General features: G+C 43.2%; 2 protein-coding genes across 6 annotated transcripts; both read left to right on the top strand.

Annotated features, from left to right (window-relative positions):
* LOC122056031 (SAP-like protein BP-73) lies at positions 1-3770 on the top strand. The gene is made up of 2 exons (XM_042617781.1): positions 1-364; positions 2578-3770. The coding sequence occupies exons 1-2, from the start codon at positions 352-354 to the stop codon at positions 3633-3635; spliced, it is 1071 nt and encodes a 356-aa protein (XP_042473715.1). The 5' UTR covers positions 1-351; the 3' UTR covers positions 3636-3770.
* A 964-nt stretch (positions 3771-4734) lies between these two features.
* LOC122056032 (auxin-responsive protein IAA6-like) lies at positions 4735-7394 on the top strand. Of its 5 annotated transcripts, XM_042617785.1 has the most exons (8): positions 4735-4961; positions 5058-5108; positions 5236-5558; positions 5634-5781; positions 5981-6240; positions 6321-6477; positions 6937-7000; positions 7196-7394. In XM_042617785.1, the coding sequence occupies exons 3-8, from the start codon at positions 5276-5278 to the stop codon at positions 7235-7237; spliced, it is 954 nt and encodes a 317-aa protein (XP_042473719.1). In that variant the 5' UTR covers positions 4735-4961; positions 5058-5108; positions 5236-5275; the 3' UTR covers positions 7238-7394. The 5 variants fall into 5 exon arrangements, with proteins under 5 accessions (XP_042473719.1, XP_042473716.1, XP_042473720.1 ...); XM_042617782.1 differs by lacking the exon at positions 5058-5108 and having other exon boundaries at positions 4737-4961; XM_042617786.1 differs by lacking the exon at positions 5058-5108 and having other exon boundaries at positions 4741-4961; positions 6330-6477.
* Positions 7395-15949: the final 8555 nt, after the last annotated feature.

Below are 15949 nucleotides of genomic sequence, written 5' to 3'. Positions count from 1 at the left end.
CCGCAGACCCTCGGCGCTTCCGTTCTCCGCTCCGTCCCCGGAACCCTAAGCCGGAGCATCTTCCTGGTCGCCGTTGTCTTATAGGCTTCCTATTTCACGGTCCTCCGCAACCCTCGGTCCTTCTGTTCTCCGTCCCGCCCCCGGAACCCTAAGCCGGAGCATCTTCCTGGCCACCGTTGTCTTATAGGCTTCCTATTTCAGCTTCCATACCTGACTATACAGGCCGAAACGCCGCCTCTTCTTCGTCGTCGAGCTTGTATATCCGCTTAAGTGTTCAGATTCCTTCTCCTGACGTCGTTGAATCTCGATCTGGTTTGAGAAGGAAAAGGGTGCAGTGCGCTGACCAACGAGATGGCGGGCATTGGTATGGCTGAATCTCTAGTTATAAGCATAGTATTCTAGCTATCTATTCCGTGAAAAGGAAATGCAATGCTACCTAAAGTTTTTATTCATCTGAGTTTGAATATGGAGAAAATCATAAATTTCCGGATGGTTTTCTCAGTGATTACCGGTCTCACTGCTTTTTTGATTGTTAATATGAGGAAATTTTGTTTTTTCAGCGCCAAGATTTTTTTTTCTCATCATTATTATTATTTTATATTTCAAAACGCCCTTACGTTGATTACTGTAGTCCTAAACTTGCTTGCTCGAAACAAATTAGTCTGGAAGACTTTTGGGATCTAATATGGTTATGATATGACTTTGTAGTAAACCTAGTCTTGAGCTTGGTAAGTGAACCAAGGAAAAGGGTTCCTGATAATGGTGGAATTTCCATGGGTCTTATATGTATGTGGCTAAGAATGGTTCTAATCTGACTTGGGTTTGGGCCTTGATGAGAAATTCAAATCACTAATGGAGGAGCTTGACACTTGAGTAGGGATGGTCAGGAATGAAAACAAGGTGGGGCAGGCAGTTTAGGGTTGGGGCTTGACTTACTATCTCATCCTGACAAAAAAGAGCTTAAGTTAGGGCAACGTGAGTTATGGTACAAAGCTTTCTTTACAGCCCCTGCACCATTGAGTTGCCAGAAGAGTTTGCAAATTACCAATGTTCAAAGTAAATTTATAATTTCATCACAGTGCCTTCTGCCAAGTTGTTTTCTATGTTTGTCGTCCTCTTAATTGCTTGTAAGATAATGTAATGGTTGTATTTTAGCTATTTATCAATTTAATTCACCTTGGTATTTCTTCTCTCTTCATCCTCTTATTCTCTCGTCTGCTCTTTCTCCCGATTATATGACCTTACAGAGAAGGTTGAGCAATAAACTCCTCGCTTGATCTTTCACATTTTTATGTGGAATGGGGCAAGATGGTCTGGCCCTGACCAAGGTTGGTTGGTGAGGATTCGCATTGGGATATCAACTGACATTCCTGAATGCAATCTCAGTTTACAGTGTGGACTAATCTAGAATATTTGTAAGGTAGTATCAATTATTCTACTACCATTAAGTTAACTTTCGCATTTTAAGCGTATTATAATTTCTTCCAACTTTTATATAAGATTAATGGAGAATGTGACTTCTGAAGGCAAATTCTCAACCTTCGAGAAATTAGAAAATGAAGAGCAATTGCACTTGTATGTCTTGTAGCTTTTGCCTAGTAGCATTGCCATCTAAACCTTTGTTCTCATAATAAATTCTATTGTCTTAATTGAGAAATGAGAATTATATTCTTCACATACTCCTATAATGCTAGTGTTCTACACCATTATTCATTTTGTTTGCCATTTCTTTGCATTTCTCTTGTGCTTCCTGACTGATTTTTACTGGTTTACATGTTTCCAGATATGATTTAGGACCTTAGGTGCAAAACTATACTATCTTGTTTTGATTTTAGTAATTATAATCCATGCATCCAAATGGATATTTTATAGGGTATGCCATCTTGTCCTTATTTTTTAATTGTGCTTTGAGTTTAATGAATAGGAGCTGATGGTTAGTTCAATATTTTATCATGATATCTTGTCTGAGGAACTTCCTATTTGACTCCAAACCGTTCTGCTTATACTTGAAATTTAAAATTTAGCTGAGGCCACTTTATCATATTGAACTGTTATCCTCGATCCCTAATTTTAGATAAAGAAAAATTGCTCAATGCAATTTAGTTGTTAGACACAAAAACAATCATACAAGTGACAATTTATGTTTGTCCCAACTATTATACGTCCATGGAAGTTTATGCAATGATTTTTCTATTTTTTGATCCCCTTATATTTTCCACTCTAATACATTCAACGATCCTAACTATAAATCAGTTGAGCATCTTGGATATATGTCCATGTCATCGCAATCTATTTTTTTCGTCTCATTTTCTTATCTACTGGAATTATATCTAAATTCTCTCAATTATTAGTGAGTTTTATTTTGTAGATATAGTTTCTATTCTTTCTACACACACTTAACATAGACTCCAACATTGAAGACCAAAAACCATTGTGATCAGTAAAGCACCAAGGACTGTTCTCAATTGTCTTTATCAGAATTTTTCATTGTATCCTTGTTATGAACTGATTTTATTCATTTTAGTTAGTATCTCTTATACCATACGACATTATTTAATGTTTAAGAAATACTTGCAGGCTATATGCCCCATCAAGGGAAGTTCTTACCACTTCCAGGGGTATCCAGAGGAGCCATTGTGTTATCATATTCATGTAATAGAGGCCAGAAGTTGTTCTGTGGTATCAAAAATGTCAATCCACATAAAACAAGGGTGTCTCTCATGTGCAATGCGGGTCCTAATAACTTCAAGAGGAATCCTGATTTTTCTAGACGACAGCGAGGGTCTTCCCAGGGTGGCAAGAGCAAACAATACCACGAGCCTGAGCAGCCAGATAACATGGAAGAGATGGATTATGTTTCTTCTAAAAATGGTTCACTACTTTCTCTGTCTGGCAACATCAGGCACCAGGCTACTCCTCTTCCAGGACAAAGAGAGAAGGAAATTGTCGAGCTGTTTAGAAAGGTTCAAGCACAACTGCGAGAGCGGGCTTCGATCAAGGAAGGGAAGAAGATTGAAGCTGCACAGCAAGGACAAAACGAACGGGGAACTGTCGATTCGCTTCTGAAATTGTTGAGAAAGCATTCAGTGAATCAGAAGAAGAAGAGTACTCCAGAAGTAGACTTTGTCGCCGACCAACTAGAAAAAAATAGCACAACACTGGACGATGAGCAGAATTTGAATCCTTTTGTCGCCGATGATATCGACTCAGATTCATCTGAGGAATCAACTCCTCTTGTTCCCACTAGACCTGCTTCATATTTTAGGCGAAAATCTCCTGTTCCTAGAGTTAAGTTCCAACCTGTGTTCTCTGCAGAAGAGGAGGATAAATCTCCTTCCTCGAAATCCCGAGGGAGAAGCAAGAAGATTGGTAATAGTGGATCTGAGCTTCAGAAGAAGGCAGAGCTCACGCATGATGATCTAGATGAAGAAGAATTAGAAGCATCAGATAACCAGGTTGAAACCTCTGACTCTAACGGTACTGCCGAAAAAATCAAGGAATCATCTGCTGCAGAAGCCTCTGCTGATCTGGGTTCACTAAAAGTTGCAGAATTGAGGGACCTCGCTAAAGTTCGAGGTGTCAAAGGCTATTCGAAGCTCAAAAAAGGAGAGCTAATTGAACTACTGGGCGCTTGATGGGCCTAATGAACAGGGCAACAGCGATGTGTTGCTATTTCACCCTTTTTGTGTTTGTTTCCCGAATACGTATGTTTGTGGATTATTCTCTTTCTGTGCTTACTAGGAGTTGGCATTTCCCCCCCTTATTTTCAACTCTCTTTTTTTCTCTTGACCAAAAGCTCACGTTGAATTGAAGTGTGAAATTATTACCCAGTCAGAGCTGAGGTGATAAGGTTACACCGCCCTCTAATGCTACCATTTGATGGATTCAAACCTTTAACCTTTGGCCAGAACTTCCCAACCTTGATAGAACGTGTAAATTTTTTTTCCTCTTGTTTTTCTTTCTTTCTTCCTCAAATTTTCAGCGCCACAAGAGTACTCTTCTATGTCTCTCTTCAACCCATTAGTCGGAATCCAATCGCTTTGCTTCTATCGATTGTGGCGGAGTCAATTACTACTCCATGGTCATCGCTAATAAAACAAGTTAACATATTTGCCTTGTTTAATCATTAAATTTAGCCAAGTGCACAGCGTGCTCTTCTATCTTCCCTCAGTGATGAACATGTAAATTTGCTTAGCCACACTACTTGTTTGGGGTGCAAAAACACTGAATTATGCATAAATATACTTTAGAACAATGATTAATTGACTTTGAATCCAAACTATCCTGAATGCAGAGCCGTGTCTCAAAGAAACAAAAGACCCTGAAGCAAAGAATCCAGGATCACTGTCACAATGAGTTGAACTGTTGGTCCTCAAAAGTTTCTTATGTCTAAGAAACAACTACTTCAGTAGTGTCATAAACAGATGAATTGATTCAAGACACAAGATATTCTGTGTGGCCATAAAAAAACAGGAGGAAAAGTGAGGACCACATGCTAAATCCTACCTAGTAGTGTATGAAGTATTCAAGGGATCAAGTGCATAATTCAAACGCTGACCAAGTTTAGAATTAGATACGCACTGGTCCATGTCTACTCATGTCTGCGAAAGTAATGTAATGTTTGCTAGTGACTGTGATCGGCAAACCTAAAGGATAGATCAATTGTCAAATCGAATTCAATTAGAAAACAAAATTCTCAAACGACTTAAAAAACACTGTCTTAAAGAGGGGAGGAGAGCAGAGGACTCACGTCTCTATCATTTACTTGCCTGGGAAAGCGTGCTGCTACAGAGAGAAGAGAAGCACGTCTCGACTCTATTTGTCCAGGTTCATTTGCTTGTCCCCCGAGCTTTTCCAGCCATGGCATGGCATGGCATGGCATGCCTGCTGCTGCTCACTTTTTAAGCGCCACTTCCATCACTGAAGCAGGGAGCAAAACGAAAGGAAGGAAAGAGAAGCTGGTAAGCAATGGATCAAAACTCGCCGGTTTTTTATAGTTTTACTCCTGGATTTAACTCCTTTTCATCCTGATTCCTCCTGCAAACTTTGATTTTGAGATCTGCGAGTGGTAGTGCTAATGGCTTCCGCGCGGGCAGAGTAATCAATTGGTCTGTGGAATTTTGATTCGTCACAAAAAAATAAAATAAAAACTGGTTTTGACGCTTTCTGCCATCTTCAACGTTGAAATGGTAAGGTGGTAGCTATTTGTTTAATCCTCCGGCTCAATATTTGCAGTTGAAACATTAGCTCGTCTCGTCCTCAAAGAGAAGAGGTCATGGAAAGAGAAGACTTTAAGAAAGAGGAAGATGGATTTCCTCGGCTGCTAGATTTGATTCCAAATGAAAGAGTGGTGCAAGATGGAGTAGGAGGAAGAACAGTTGAGCATTTAGATGCCTCAGAAGAGAAGAAATTGGAACTGAGGCTTGGACTCCCTGGAGGTGACCTAGAAGAAGAAGAAGAAGAACTCTCTATTTTATCTCTTGGTTTCATCTCCAAGGCTTCAAAGACCTCCTCCATTAAAAGAGGAGTCTTTAAAGCAGCTGAGTCTAAAAATGAAGGTATTTCTAGTACCAAAAAGGTGTTTTTCTCCAGCAAGTTTTCATCTTTATCATGCCCTTGAATTCTGTTCTTAGGGTTTCAGCATCAAGAAACTGAAATTTTGGGGTTGCAGAGCAGAGTTGGGACTGGGGTATTCGAACAACAGCAGAGGCTTGAGAAGGAGAAAGCAGATGGAGCTGGACCCAGCACTAGCTCCCAGACCAGTCCATATGCCATGCCATCGTGGGTGTCATAAGTGTAGCCTATGCCATCTCTTCCATAGTGCCTTTCTTTCTAAACTATCTGTTCACGCCACTTTGAATGCTCAGGGATTCTAAAAACTCAAGGAGTGGCTGATTGTGTAGTTTTCTGCTCGTCCCTTCTGCAATCCATGGAATACCTTTAACTTGGGTTTTCTTTTCCTTTTCTTGGAAATATGCAGAGCTGCTGCTGTACCGGTTGTTGGCTGGCCTCCCATTAGATCCTTCAGAAAAAAACTAGCAACTAATTCAGGCAAACAAAGAATGGAGCCGGGGACTAGAAATATAGAGGAAGAAGTGAAGATCGAGAACAACAAGGGTTTGCTTGTGAAGATCAACATGGATGGTATCCCAATTGGGAGAAAGGTTGATCTGAAAGTCTATGATAGCTACGAGAAGCTCTCTTTTGCGGTGGAAGATCTCTTTCTAGGCCTTTTGGAAGGTACTGAAATTTTAGGTAGACAATTTGTGTTCTTGAATCTTGCTATTCTTCTTTTGTCTTTAGATATCAAACTTGGCTAGAGATTGCAGCTCAAAAAGACACCTCTACAAATGCCAGTCACAAGGATGAGGAAGGCAGAAATGCATTCATAGGCTTGCTGGATGGCTCTGGTGAATACACTTTGGTTTATGAAGACAATGAAGGTCACAGAATGCTTGTGGGGGATGTTCCATGGGAGTAAGCATTGTTTCTCCTCTTTAAAATATTAGCAAACTTTCAAGAACTGATTGCCTAAGGCAAACTTTCACCTAATTATCCTGGATGAATCTTTGTTAAATTAATACTCTTTTAATTTCAAAACTACAGTGCATAATATGCTCATAATTGAAATGACCAATACTTAGCAAGAGGGAGAGTAAACGACCCTAGTACTCTCTAACTCAAACCAAACAACTAGGGCACTAGATCCAAAAATATACTTGGCACCTTAAGTAGTCAGTCAGCATTGATTTAAGGATAATTCAGCTCAAGCTTGAATAGAGACCAAGAAAAACACAAAAATACAACACTTGATTCCATTGTTTCTAATGAATTATAGTTTGAATATATCTGTTTTACAAGTCATACAGAAATTAGACAAGAGAAACCACCAATTCCAACTATATTGACAGGAGCTGCCTCTAACGCATGTTGCAGGATGTTTGTTTCGACTGTGAAAAGGTTGAGGGTGTTGAAAAGTTCAGATTTTTCTTCGGCACCTGTAAGTTCTTGGTCTAATCACAGCATTTATGTAATCTGACTGGCAAATTTTCAACTAATTAAGACAGTATTTAATAATTAATTGCTCACTACTTAATCAACTAACCATGAAGTATTTTAAACAGAGATTTCTATTAGTTCATCTGGCTATACAGCTTATGGGATACTAAAATCTTTTCATTTGTTTCCCTCTCAGTTAGGGTCGGTTCGCCGGAAAAGAACAGCAACAGAGTGTTGAGATGGGTCAGAACGCCTTTGGGACTGAACTAATTTCTAACTTTCTCTGGACTTAAAATCAAGCCATACTGGAATTTGTCAACGGCAATTGCTTTATCAATGGGTTGTACATGTTTCAATTGCAAATGCAGTTTATCTGTTTGGTTTTTGAATAATTACTCCTTGATTCAGTTCCCTGTAGCAGAAGTGTATTAACAAAGCAAAATAAAAGAGAGAAAAAAAAACAAAGAAGCCTAGTTAATGCATGATATGGAGTAGGCAATGAAATAGATTTAAATTTAAGCAATTAAAATGATAATTTGCTATGATATTACAAACAAAATTCACCCGAGGAATTGGAGATGTAGGATATATTACTAGTGTTTGGTCCGGACGCAAGAGGATCAATACTGGTAAGTTTAGGGCTCTCCACTATTTTGCCTAAAGATTATTAAGCCGTTTTTTCTTGTCTGTCTAAAAGGCTGCTATAGTTTTATGGTTGCTAAAAAGCAGATTCAATCTTGTTCATCTACTCAGACAGTTTAGTAATTGTCTATGGACTATTAGAGATTTTTTTTTTCGATAAAAAATCTGTCCTTCTAATGATTTGAGAAAAATACGACTTATTTTTATTTTATTTTATTTTTGTCTAATCCTGTCTGAAAATTATGGAGATAATAAGCTGGGATACGATTGTCATGTTGACTGGATGTAGACTTTGCTTCGCTCTGTAACACAAGAAATGTCAGTGTCGAACTAGGGAGGGAGTCCTTGGCGTTGGTCTTCTGAAGCTCAAATCAGTCATCAGAAAGAAGAAAGAGATGAAGCAATAGTAGACACAAGCGTGAATAGTGAATAACGCGTACCTCCATCGGTGTATTAATCCCCCTTATATAGTGTCCTAGTGTGCGATGTGCGCATTTCTCTCGCGACGTGGGCATGCTCTCCAATTGATCATAGGTATATTCTCCAATTTGTCCTATCTCTCGCGACGTGGGCACACTCTCCAATTGATCGTGGGCATGTTCTCCAATTTGTTTTATGAAAGGACATGTTAGGAAAGTATCTTTGACACCATAACTTAACAGGGCATGTATATCCCTGACAAGATAGTAGAAGCTTCCATTGTACAATCCATCCATTGACCATGTCTTGTGTCAGCGGCGCTATCTCCCCGAAGGATACGTCAATGATCCATCTGCTTGGCCTAGCGGGATAACCGCTCGGCTGAGTACTCCTTCGCTCGGTCGGACTCGGCTATTATTCCGCGTGGCGACAGGTCTCGATAGTTTGTTTCTGCCCGACCGGACTAACACTCTGGTCATACGCATCCTCCTCTGCTTTGTGACGAACGTTTGATAATCTTGGCTGAACGAGCGCTTCACTTGGACCAGCCCTTTGTCGATCGGGCAATACATATCCGATCGACCATTGCAAGATAGATCCGCTTGGTCCCTCAACGTTCGGTTCTTTGCCATTGACCTCCTTGACTTTGACCTCCATGTTGGCTGCTACCTCCATCATTTGACCCGCACTTAGTGGACCTCCCTTTATTACCTCATCACAAGCCTTCCCCTCAAGTCTAGTCGAAAGAGGCTGCAAGTCCGACTGACTGGACGAGTAGTGCCTTGGGTGGCCTCACGCCGATCAGACATTCTCCGTGTACTGGTTGTTGGCCAGCCATATCTCCTAATCACCGTTCAGATGTAATGCGCGTCGAAGTTTGGTCACTGATTTGGCGATCTAACTCATCGACTGACCATTCCTTTTTTGTCTCGAGCTTCTGATTGGATCACATAATCTTCGCTGCACTGCTTCATATGTTGGCCTGGGCTTGTAGCTACCGCTCAAGTCATCCCTTATAAGCCCGGTGTTGGATCGATCGCTCGGGTGTATCATAGTCAAATATCTGTGTCGATCGGGATAGTTTATGCCAACATTTAGTGAAATTTTCCATTTTTCTAGACTTTCGTGGCTGAGCGCTCAACGATAAGGGCTGACGTCATTTCAATTTCTAGAAGACCGTGCAAATCTCTGATCATTATGATCAGGCACGTCACCCATGCCTTTTAATTAAGTCTCATTAATGCTCCGCTATAACTGGCTGTCACGTGTCCTAATTTTTGCCGTCGCACGCTCGACGTGAAAGGCGGATATCCGCTGGTGATGTGATAAACGTCTTTCCAAATTCTACGGCCGGATCTTTTCCTGGTTTTTCGCAACCCTTGATTGGACAGTTCGAGGTGATCAACCGCAAGGGTTATAAACCTTACTTCGCTTCGCCGTCGTCTTCATTCCTTGTGTTTTCATTTTCGAGCACACTCTGTGGCGCTTCTCCTTCTCATCGTTGCCAGCGATCTTTCTCAGTAAGGTTGTTCTTTCTTCCCTTCGTTGTTACGTCTTCTCGATATCTTTATTTCTGATGGCTAGTTCTCCGCAACCTCCCGTACCCATCTCTGGACTTTGGTATACCTCCACCAAGTCCAAATTTAACGGGGATGAAATAGACAAAATGAAATCCACCTCTTACTTCCCCTCCGATTATCAGATTGTCATCCCATTTGCCTATGACCGACCTCACGAACACCCAGTCAGCTTCTTCCCATTTTTTAAGGACCAGTTTTGTGCCGGTCTTTGGTTTCTTGCTTATCCTTGCTTTTCTGCCGTCAATCTTTTTTGAAAAAATGTCGCCCTCCAATAAGCATTGGAGGGAATACTATTTTTTGTTCATTTTCCCGAGCGGCCCGATTTCCCGACCGACTGGCAAATGGAAGTGATGCAACCTCGGTCGCTCAGGAGGTACCGAAGCCGATTGGACTATCTCCAAGCGGCGTCCAGTTTGGCCGGTCAGAAGTATCACATCCACAGGTTGTTGTTGGAGGGCGTCCTGTATGTGTTCGACCTGAACCCGATCCGAACACGATTACCGTACAGCCTAGATATGCTATTTCTTCTCCTCATCTTTAAATCTAACTGTTTTTTCTTCCTTTTTTTGTAGCTCGTATCATGCTGAAGGCGTGTCTAGCCGATAAGAGCAGGCTCACGGATGCAGAGATCAATGTAGCGGTCGTGACAGAGTTGGAGAGTCGCGGCCTAGCTCTGGTCACCCACTCTGAGGATCCGCTCGACGAAGCTGGAGTGGCAGACGCGCCGACCATTGAGGGTGGAGGGAGTCAGATAGCGGCTAGCTGAGCCACGGCTGCTACATTAGACCTTCCACCCGAACGACCTTCCATGCTACCAATCGTGGTGGCCTCAGAGTCAGCGACCTCCGGTGAGCCTCTGATACAACGCAAGAGGCACCGCGGGGAAGCTTCCTCCCGTTCCACCACTTCCTCCCTGCAAACCCCTGTCCGAGCCGGCTCGCGACTGTCCTCCGAACAGGGTGAAACACCAACACTTGCTCTTCCCGAGGAAGGAGCCGTAGCGCATCATACTTCACTATCCTCTAATCGGACGCCTTCATTATCTGGGCTGCCATTGGGGACCATCTGTGCGCTGCCAGTTGCCTTTATGCCACCAAAATCCTCGTTGGCCGCACAAGTATTCATCATTCGGCCGCCCTCGATGTTCAAGTCTATGGGGAGAGCGACTTCTGACCCCTTTAGTCTAAGTGGCCAGAGGCAAATAATGGCCATCATCCATTTGCCCACTGATGAATGGCACAACTCGGACGACGTCATGTCCCATACCCCGAGCACCAGATTTGGATTCAAGGGTCGTTAGCACAAGTATGAGATGATGATAGGGCCCGTGCAACAGTCATCTCACCGAAGGAGTTTGCGAACAACCATACCCAGATGACCACTGGAGTATGTATGTTGTCTTTATATTTACTTGCTTTCATCCGTTTGACACTTACAATCTTATTGTTATTGTAGTATTGGGTCGAGAGTCTGACCATGTGCCAAAGGCTGGTCTTTTTGGAGCATGAAGTCCAATAGCTGCGCACTCCGAGCGACCAACAGAGACTGCTCAGGCACGCTTGGAGCAGCTGACTGCTGAGGCGACCCAACTGAAGGCCGATCTGTAGAAGAGCTCATAGCTACTACAAGCGGAGAAGGCCAAGAGTGCCAAGCAAGCTTCTCAACTGGCGAGGCTCAATAAGCAAGCCAGTTCCTTTGAAGCGAAGATCAATTCCACCAACGCCCAGAAGCTCCGAGCCATTGAGGACCTAGATATCAAGAATAAGGAGGCCCGGGTCTTGGCTCAGAATCTTAATGAGGCTGAGGCCACGTTGAGTGCCATGCGGGAGAGTCGATCGGTAGAGCAAGCTGCAATAAAGGTTCAGCTCACTGCCAAGGATGCTGACTTGGCATCGTTGAAGGCCGAGTTGGAAGCATCCCAATCACCCCTCTAAATTTATCAAGATGCAGAGCCTGGTCAGTTTGAAGTCCTCAAGCAGGATTATCTCCGTTTGGACGCCTTCAATGACAGGTTCACGGACCGAGTGCTCCGCCTCTTTAATTTCGGAATTGATGGGACTCTTGACCAGCTGAAGGACGGCGGCTATCTCCCTTCCATGCTGACCAACAGGGTTATAAACTGGGAGAAGCTGACTGAGTCACTCCCCGACGACGTGCTCGACTATCTCGATTAATCTTGATTTTTGCCTCCTTGGGTCGCCTTCTGTATTTTCTTCAGATGTAGAAAAATTTTCTAAGTGTAAATGAATGCATCGTCGCTTGGCATTTCATCTTTCTGTCAAACTGTGCAAGTGCTCGTTGACAACTCGCCGTTCGACGTTTCGTCACTTTATAAAGTTTTGCAAGTGCTTAAAGAATGTGTCTCCGTTCAGCTCAAGCGGGGCTTGCACCACTTAGCTCTTTATAAAATTATTCAAAGTACAATTCCTCGCTTTCCCGATCGTCAGTGTAGCTACTCTCAAAGACTTCTGCATGCTCATTCCAGCATAAGCCGAATAGCTGTATCATAATGATGCGTCCCTACTTCGGTCACTACTCGACATGTGAACTTTACTTTATTGCTTTAGGAAGCCACTCGACTTTGTTCATCACCGATTCGGTTTTAGAGCCGCCGCTCGACTATTATTCATTGTAGACTTGAGTTTATAGTCGTCGCTCGACTGTTGAAGTTGTAGATAAGGGTTTATAGTCGTCACTCAACTGTTGACAAAAATAAGGGTTTATAGTCGCCGCTCGACTATTGACGAAGATAGGGGTTTAAAGTCACCGCTCGACTATTGATGAAGACAGGAGTTTAAAGTCGTCACTCGATTGTTGACGAAGACAGGAGTTTAAAGTCGTCGCTCGACTATTGAAGAAGATAAGGGTTTAAAGTCGCTACTCGACTATTGACAAAGACAAGAGTTTAAAGTCGTCACTCGACTGTTGACCAAAAACAAGACTTTTAACTTGGTTGAACGACACAAGAGTCTGGAACACTTGAGATTTTTATTCATTGTTTTCCTGCGTCTACAAGATATACACTTATACAAGTACATCTGGATTTAACCACACACCTCTCACCTGGCCCTATAGGGCTGGAGATGGTTTACGCTCCAAGGCAGCTCGAGCTTTCTCCCGTCTTCGTCTTGTAGGTAGTAGGCTCTTGAGCGAAGCTTATGAATGACTTTAAAAGGTCCTCCCCATGGAGTCTCCAATTTGGTAACATCGCCGACTACTTCACTCCTTTCCACACCAGGTTGCCGACATGGAATGATCTTGGGATCACCCTTTGGTTGTAATTCTGCTTCATGCATTGTCTGAATGCCATCAGTCGGAAGACTTGCCTTATCCCATGATTCGTCCATAATGTCAAGCTCCATGAGCCTCCGCTCGGCGTTTCCATCGTCATAAAGCTATACTCGATCGGACTCTACTCCAACTTCCATTGGTACTACCACCTCACAGTCGTACACCAGATGAAACGGTGTGACGCCGGTCACCTCTTTTGGCGTGGTGCACTGGGCCCATAGTACACTCGGGAGCTCATCGACCTAGCTACCTCCATCATGGTCGAGCCGAGCCCGTAAACCCCTAAGGATTTCCCTGTTGGTGACTTCCGCCTGGCCGTTACTTTGAGGGTAGGCCACTGAAGTGAAAGCCTGCACAATGCCGTAGCCCTCGCACCATTCCTTGAGTATCCATCCGGCGAACTACCTCCCATTATCCGAGATAAGTCGGTGAGGGATGCCGAACCGACATAGGATATTCTGCCATATGAATTTGATGACCATATGTTCGGTTATCTTGGCTAGCGGCTCATCCTCCACCCACTTTGAAAAGTAGTCTACTGCGACGAGCAAAAATCTTCGCTGATCGATCGCCATTGGAAATGGTCCAACGATATCCATGCCACATTGGTCGAATAGACAAGACATCATGGATGTCTTCATCTCCTCGATCGGTCGGTGTTGGATGTTGTGATATTTTTGACACGACAAGCAAGTGGCCAATGTTTGAGCGGCATCATCTTATAGCGTGGGCCAAAAATATCCAACCAACATGATCTTTTAGGCCAGCAATCTGCTACCCAGGTGACTTTCGCAAGAGCCCTGATGCACTTCTTGAAGGATGTACTTGACGTCCTCCGGTTCGACACACTTGAGCAGTGGTCTTGAGAAAGCTCTTTTATATAGCTAGTCTTCGATCATCGTGAATTGCCCAACCCTCTTTTTCAATAGGCAAGCTTCATCCTGATCAGCCGGAGTGCTACTCGATTAGAGGACCTCTATCAATGAGGTTCTCCAGTCACTCGGAAAGGTTATTCCATCCATCCTATGGATGTGTGCCACCAGTGAAACCTACTCGATCGGCTGTCTTATCATGATCGGTAATAGTGAACTGGCCAACTTAGCCAGCTCGTCCGCAGCCTGGTTGTCTGTTCGGAGGATCTTCTGTATAATAACTTCTTGGAAGCTTGCCCTCAACTTCTCGAATGCTTCTGCATATAGCCTGAGTCGGGAGCTGCTTATTTCGAACGTTCCTAATAGCTGCTGAGTGGCTAACTGAGAATTCGAGTGGATAAGGACTTTTGTAGCTTTGACATACTGAGATGCCTGTAAGTCGGCTATTAGGGCCTCGTATTCGGCTTCATTATTTGTGGCCCAATAGTTTAACTGCACGGACAATTGCATCCTAACCTCCCGTGGTGAAATCAAGAGAATGTTGATCTCGTTACCTTGCCGAGTGGATGATCCGTCTACGTATATTCTCCAAGTAACGTCTGACTCGACATTCTGGATCTCAGTGACAAAATCAACTAAGGCCTGGCCCTTGATTGCTGTCATGGGCTGATATTGTATGTCGAACTCACTTAGTTCATTTGTCCATTTGATCAGCCGTCTGGATGGTTCTGGGTTGAGAAGAACTCTTCCCAAGATGTTGTTGGTTATAACAATGATCATATGTGATAGGAAGTATGGACGGAGTCTCCGAGCGACGAGTACTAGTACGAAGGCCAATTTTTCAAGACTAGTGTAGCGGGATTCTACATCTTTTAATATATAACTTAGGAAATATACAGGTTATTGCTCATGACCATTTTGCCTTGCCAACGCCAAGCCAATAGCATACTTGGTGGATGGCAAGTATATCCATAGCAGCTCACCAGCGATGGGCTTGGCCAATACAGGCAAGGACGTCAGGTACTTCTTGAGCTCTTCCAACGCCTTGTCGTATTCCGCGTGTTGGTGCAGTTTGCACTAACGGTCTAACTTAGGTTTTAATGAATGACAAATAAGTTAAGTTAGGTATAATTATGATCTAACCACTTTACCAAGTGTGCAGGAGTTAACCAGATAGATCGATGGGTCAACCGGATATCTGGTGAGAAGTCCAGATAGGTCGATGAGCTGACCGAATATTTGGCGGGAAGTCCAGCTAGGTCAACGGGCTGACCGAATAGCTGGTGCAAAGTCCAGATAGGTCGACAGTCTCACTAGATATCTGGCAGGAAGTTCAGTTAGATCTGTGGACCAGACAACTGGTAAACTGGTAAGTAAAGGTAAATCACTGGAGGAGAGTGACTAAGTGAAAATGCGTCCTTGTTAAGGGGACAGTAGGCGTCAGTTTAGGTTAAGTCCATTTCAAATCCCTAATCTGAGGCCTTGACTAGTTCCTGGTCCTGGGAGGGCAGAAACTAATTACTACTTCTCATTATTATTGTGCTAACACTTGTCTTACAGGTCATTATTTGGTTTATTAGACTAATATTGTTTTGAAGGATAAAGGAGCAAATTTACCTTCGGATGAACAGTGTCCGGAGGCGCCTTCAAGCAGCTGAAGGTGCCTTCGTACTGTTCATGGAAGGCGTCTTCCGCAGGATGAAATTTGGACATCGATGCAGATAAGAACCGGACTGTTCGAGATAAATTTATCCCATTGGAGGCGCCTTCCAAGGCTATGGAAGGCACCCTCAATGCCCTATATAAGACAGTCTCGAGGAAGCTTCAAACAACAACACATATACGAGGTACTACGCATCTATTTGAGGTTCTGACTGCTCCGGGCTCCTGCTACGACTCTGCTACGAAGTTACTGCGCCTGATGACTGCTCCGAGGACTTCTGATCATAGTCGGCATACCGACATCGACACACAAACAAGCTACTTCATTCCCTAACTGTCGGTAATATTTTATGTACTTAAATTCTACAAATGGGAAGTGCAGTCTGTTGCACTTCTCCGATCTTCTTTGTACTTAATTCTCTCTTCCGGAGGTACCGGAAGAGGTTTTTAGTGGATTACCCATCGATAGGTCTATGGAACTTG

The sequence above is a fragment of the Zingiber officinale genome, chromosome 3B (assembly GCF_018446385.1).
Source record: "Zingiber officinale cultivar Zhangliang chromosome 3B, Zo_v1.1, whole genome shotgun sequence".
Lineage (NCBI taxonomy): Eukaryota > Viridiplantae > Streptophyta > Magnoliopsida > Zingiberales > Zingiberaceae > Zingiber > Zingiber officinale.
Note: the sequence above shows the minus strand (reverse complement) of the source record. Positions and strands in the feature narration are given on the sequence as shown.

What these genes read in the sequence shown, in the direction of transcription:
- LOC122056032 (XM_042617785.1), top strand. Translation starts at nt 5,276, where the DNA reads ATGGAAAGAGAAGACTTTAAGAAAGAGGAAGATGGATTTCCTCGGCTG. An exon ending in GTGGGGGATGTTCCATGGGA is followed by an intron (nt 6,478 to 6,936) that starts GTAAGCATTGTT and finishes CGCATGTTGCAG; the next exon opens with GATGTTTGTTTCGACTGTGA. An exon ending in CAGATTTTTCTTCGGCACCT is followed by an intron (nt 7,001 to 7,195) that starts GTAAGTTCTTGG and finishes TTTCCCTCTCAG; the next exon opens with TTAGGGTCGGTTCGCCGGAA.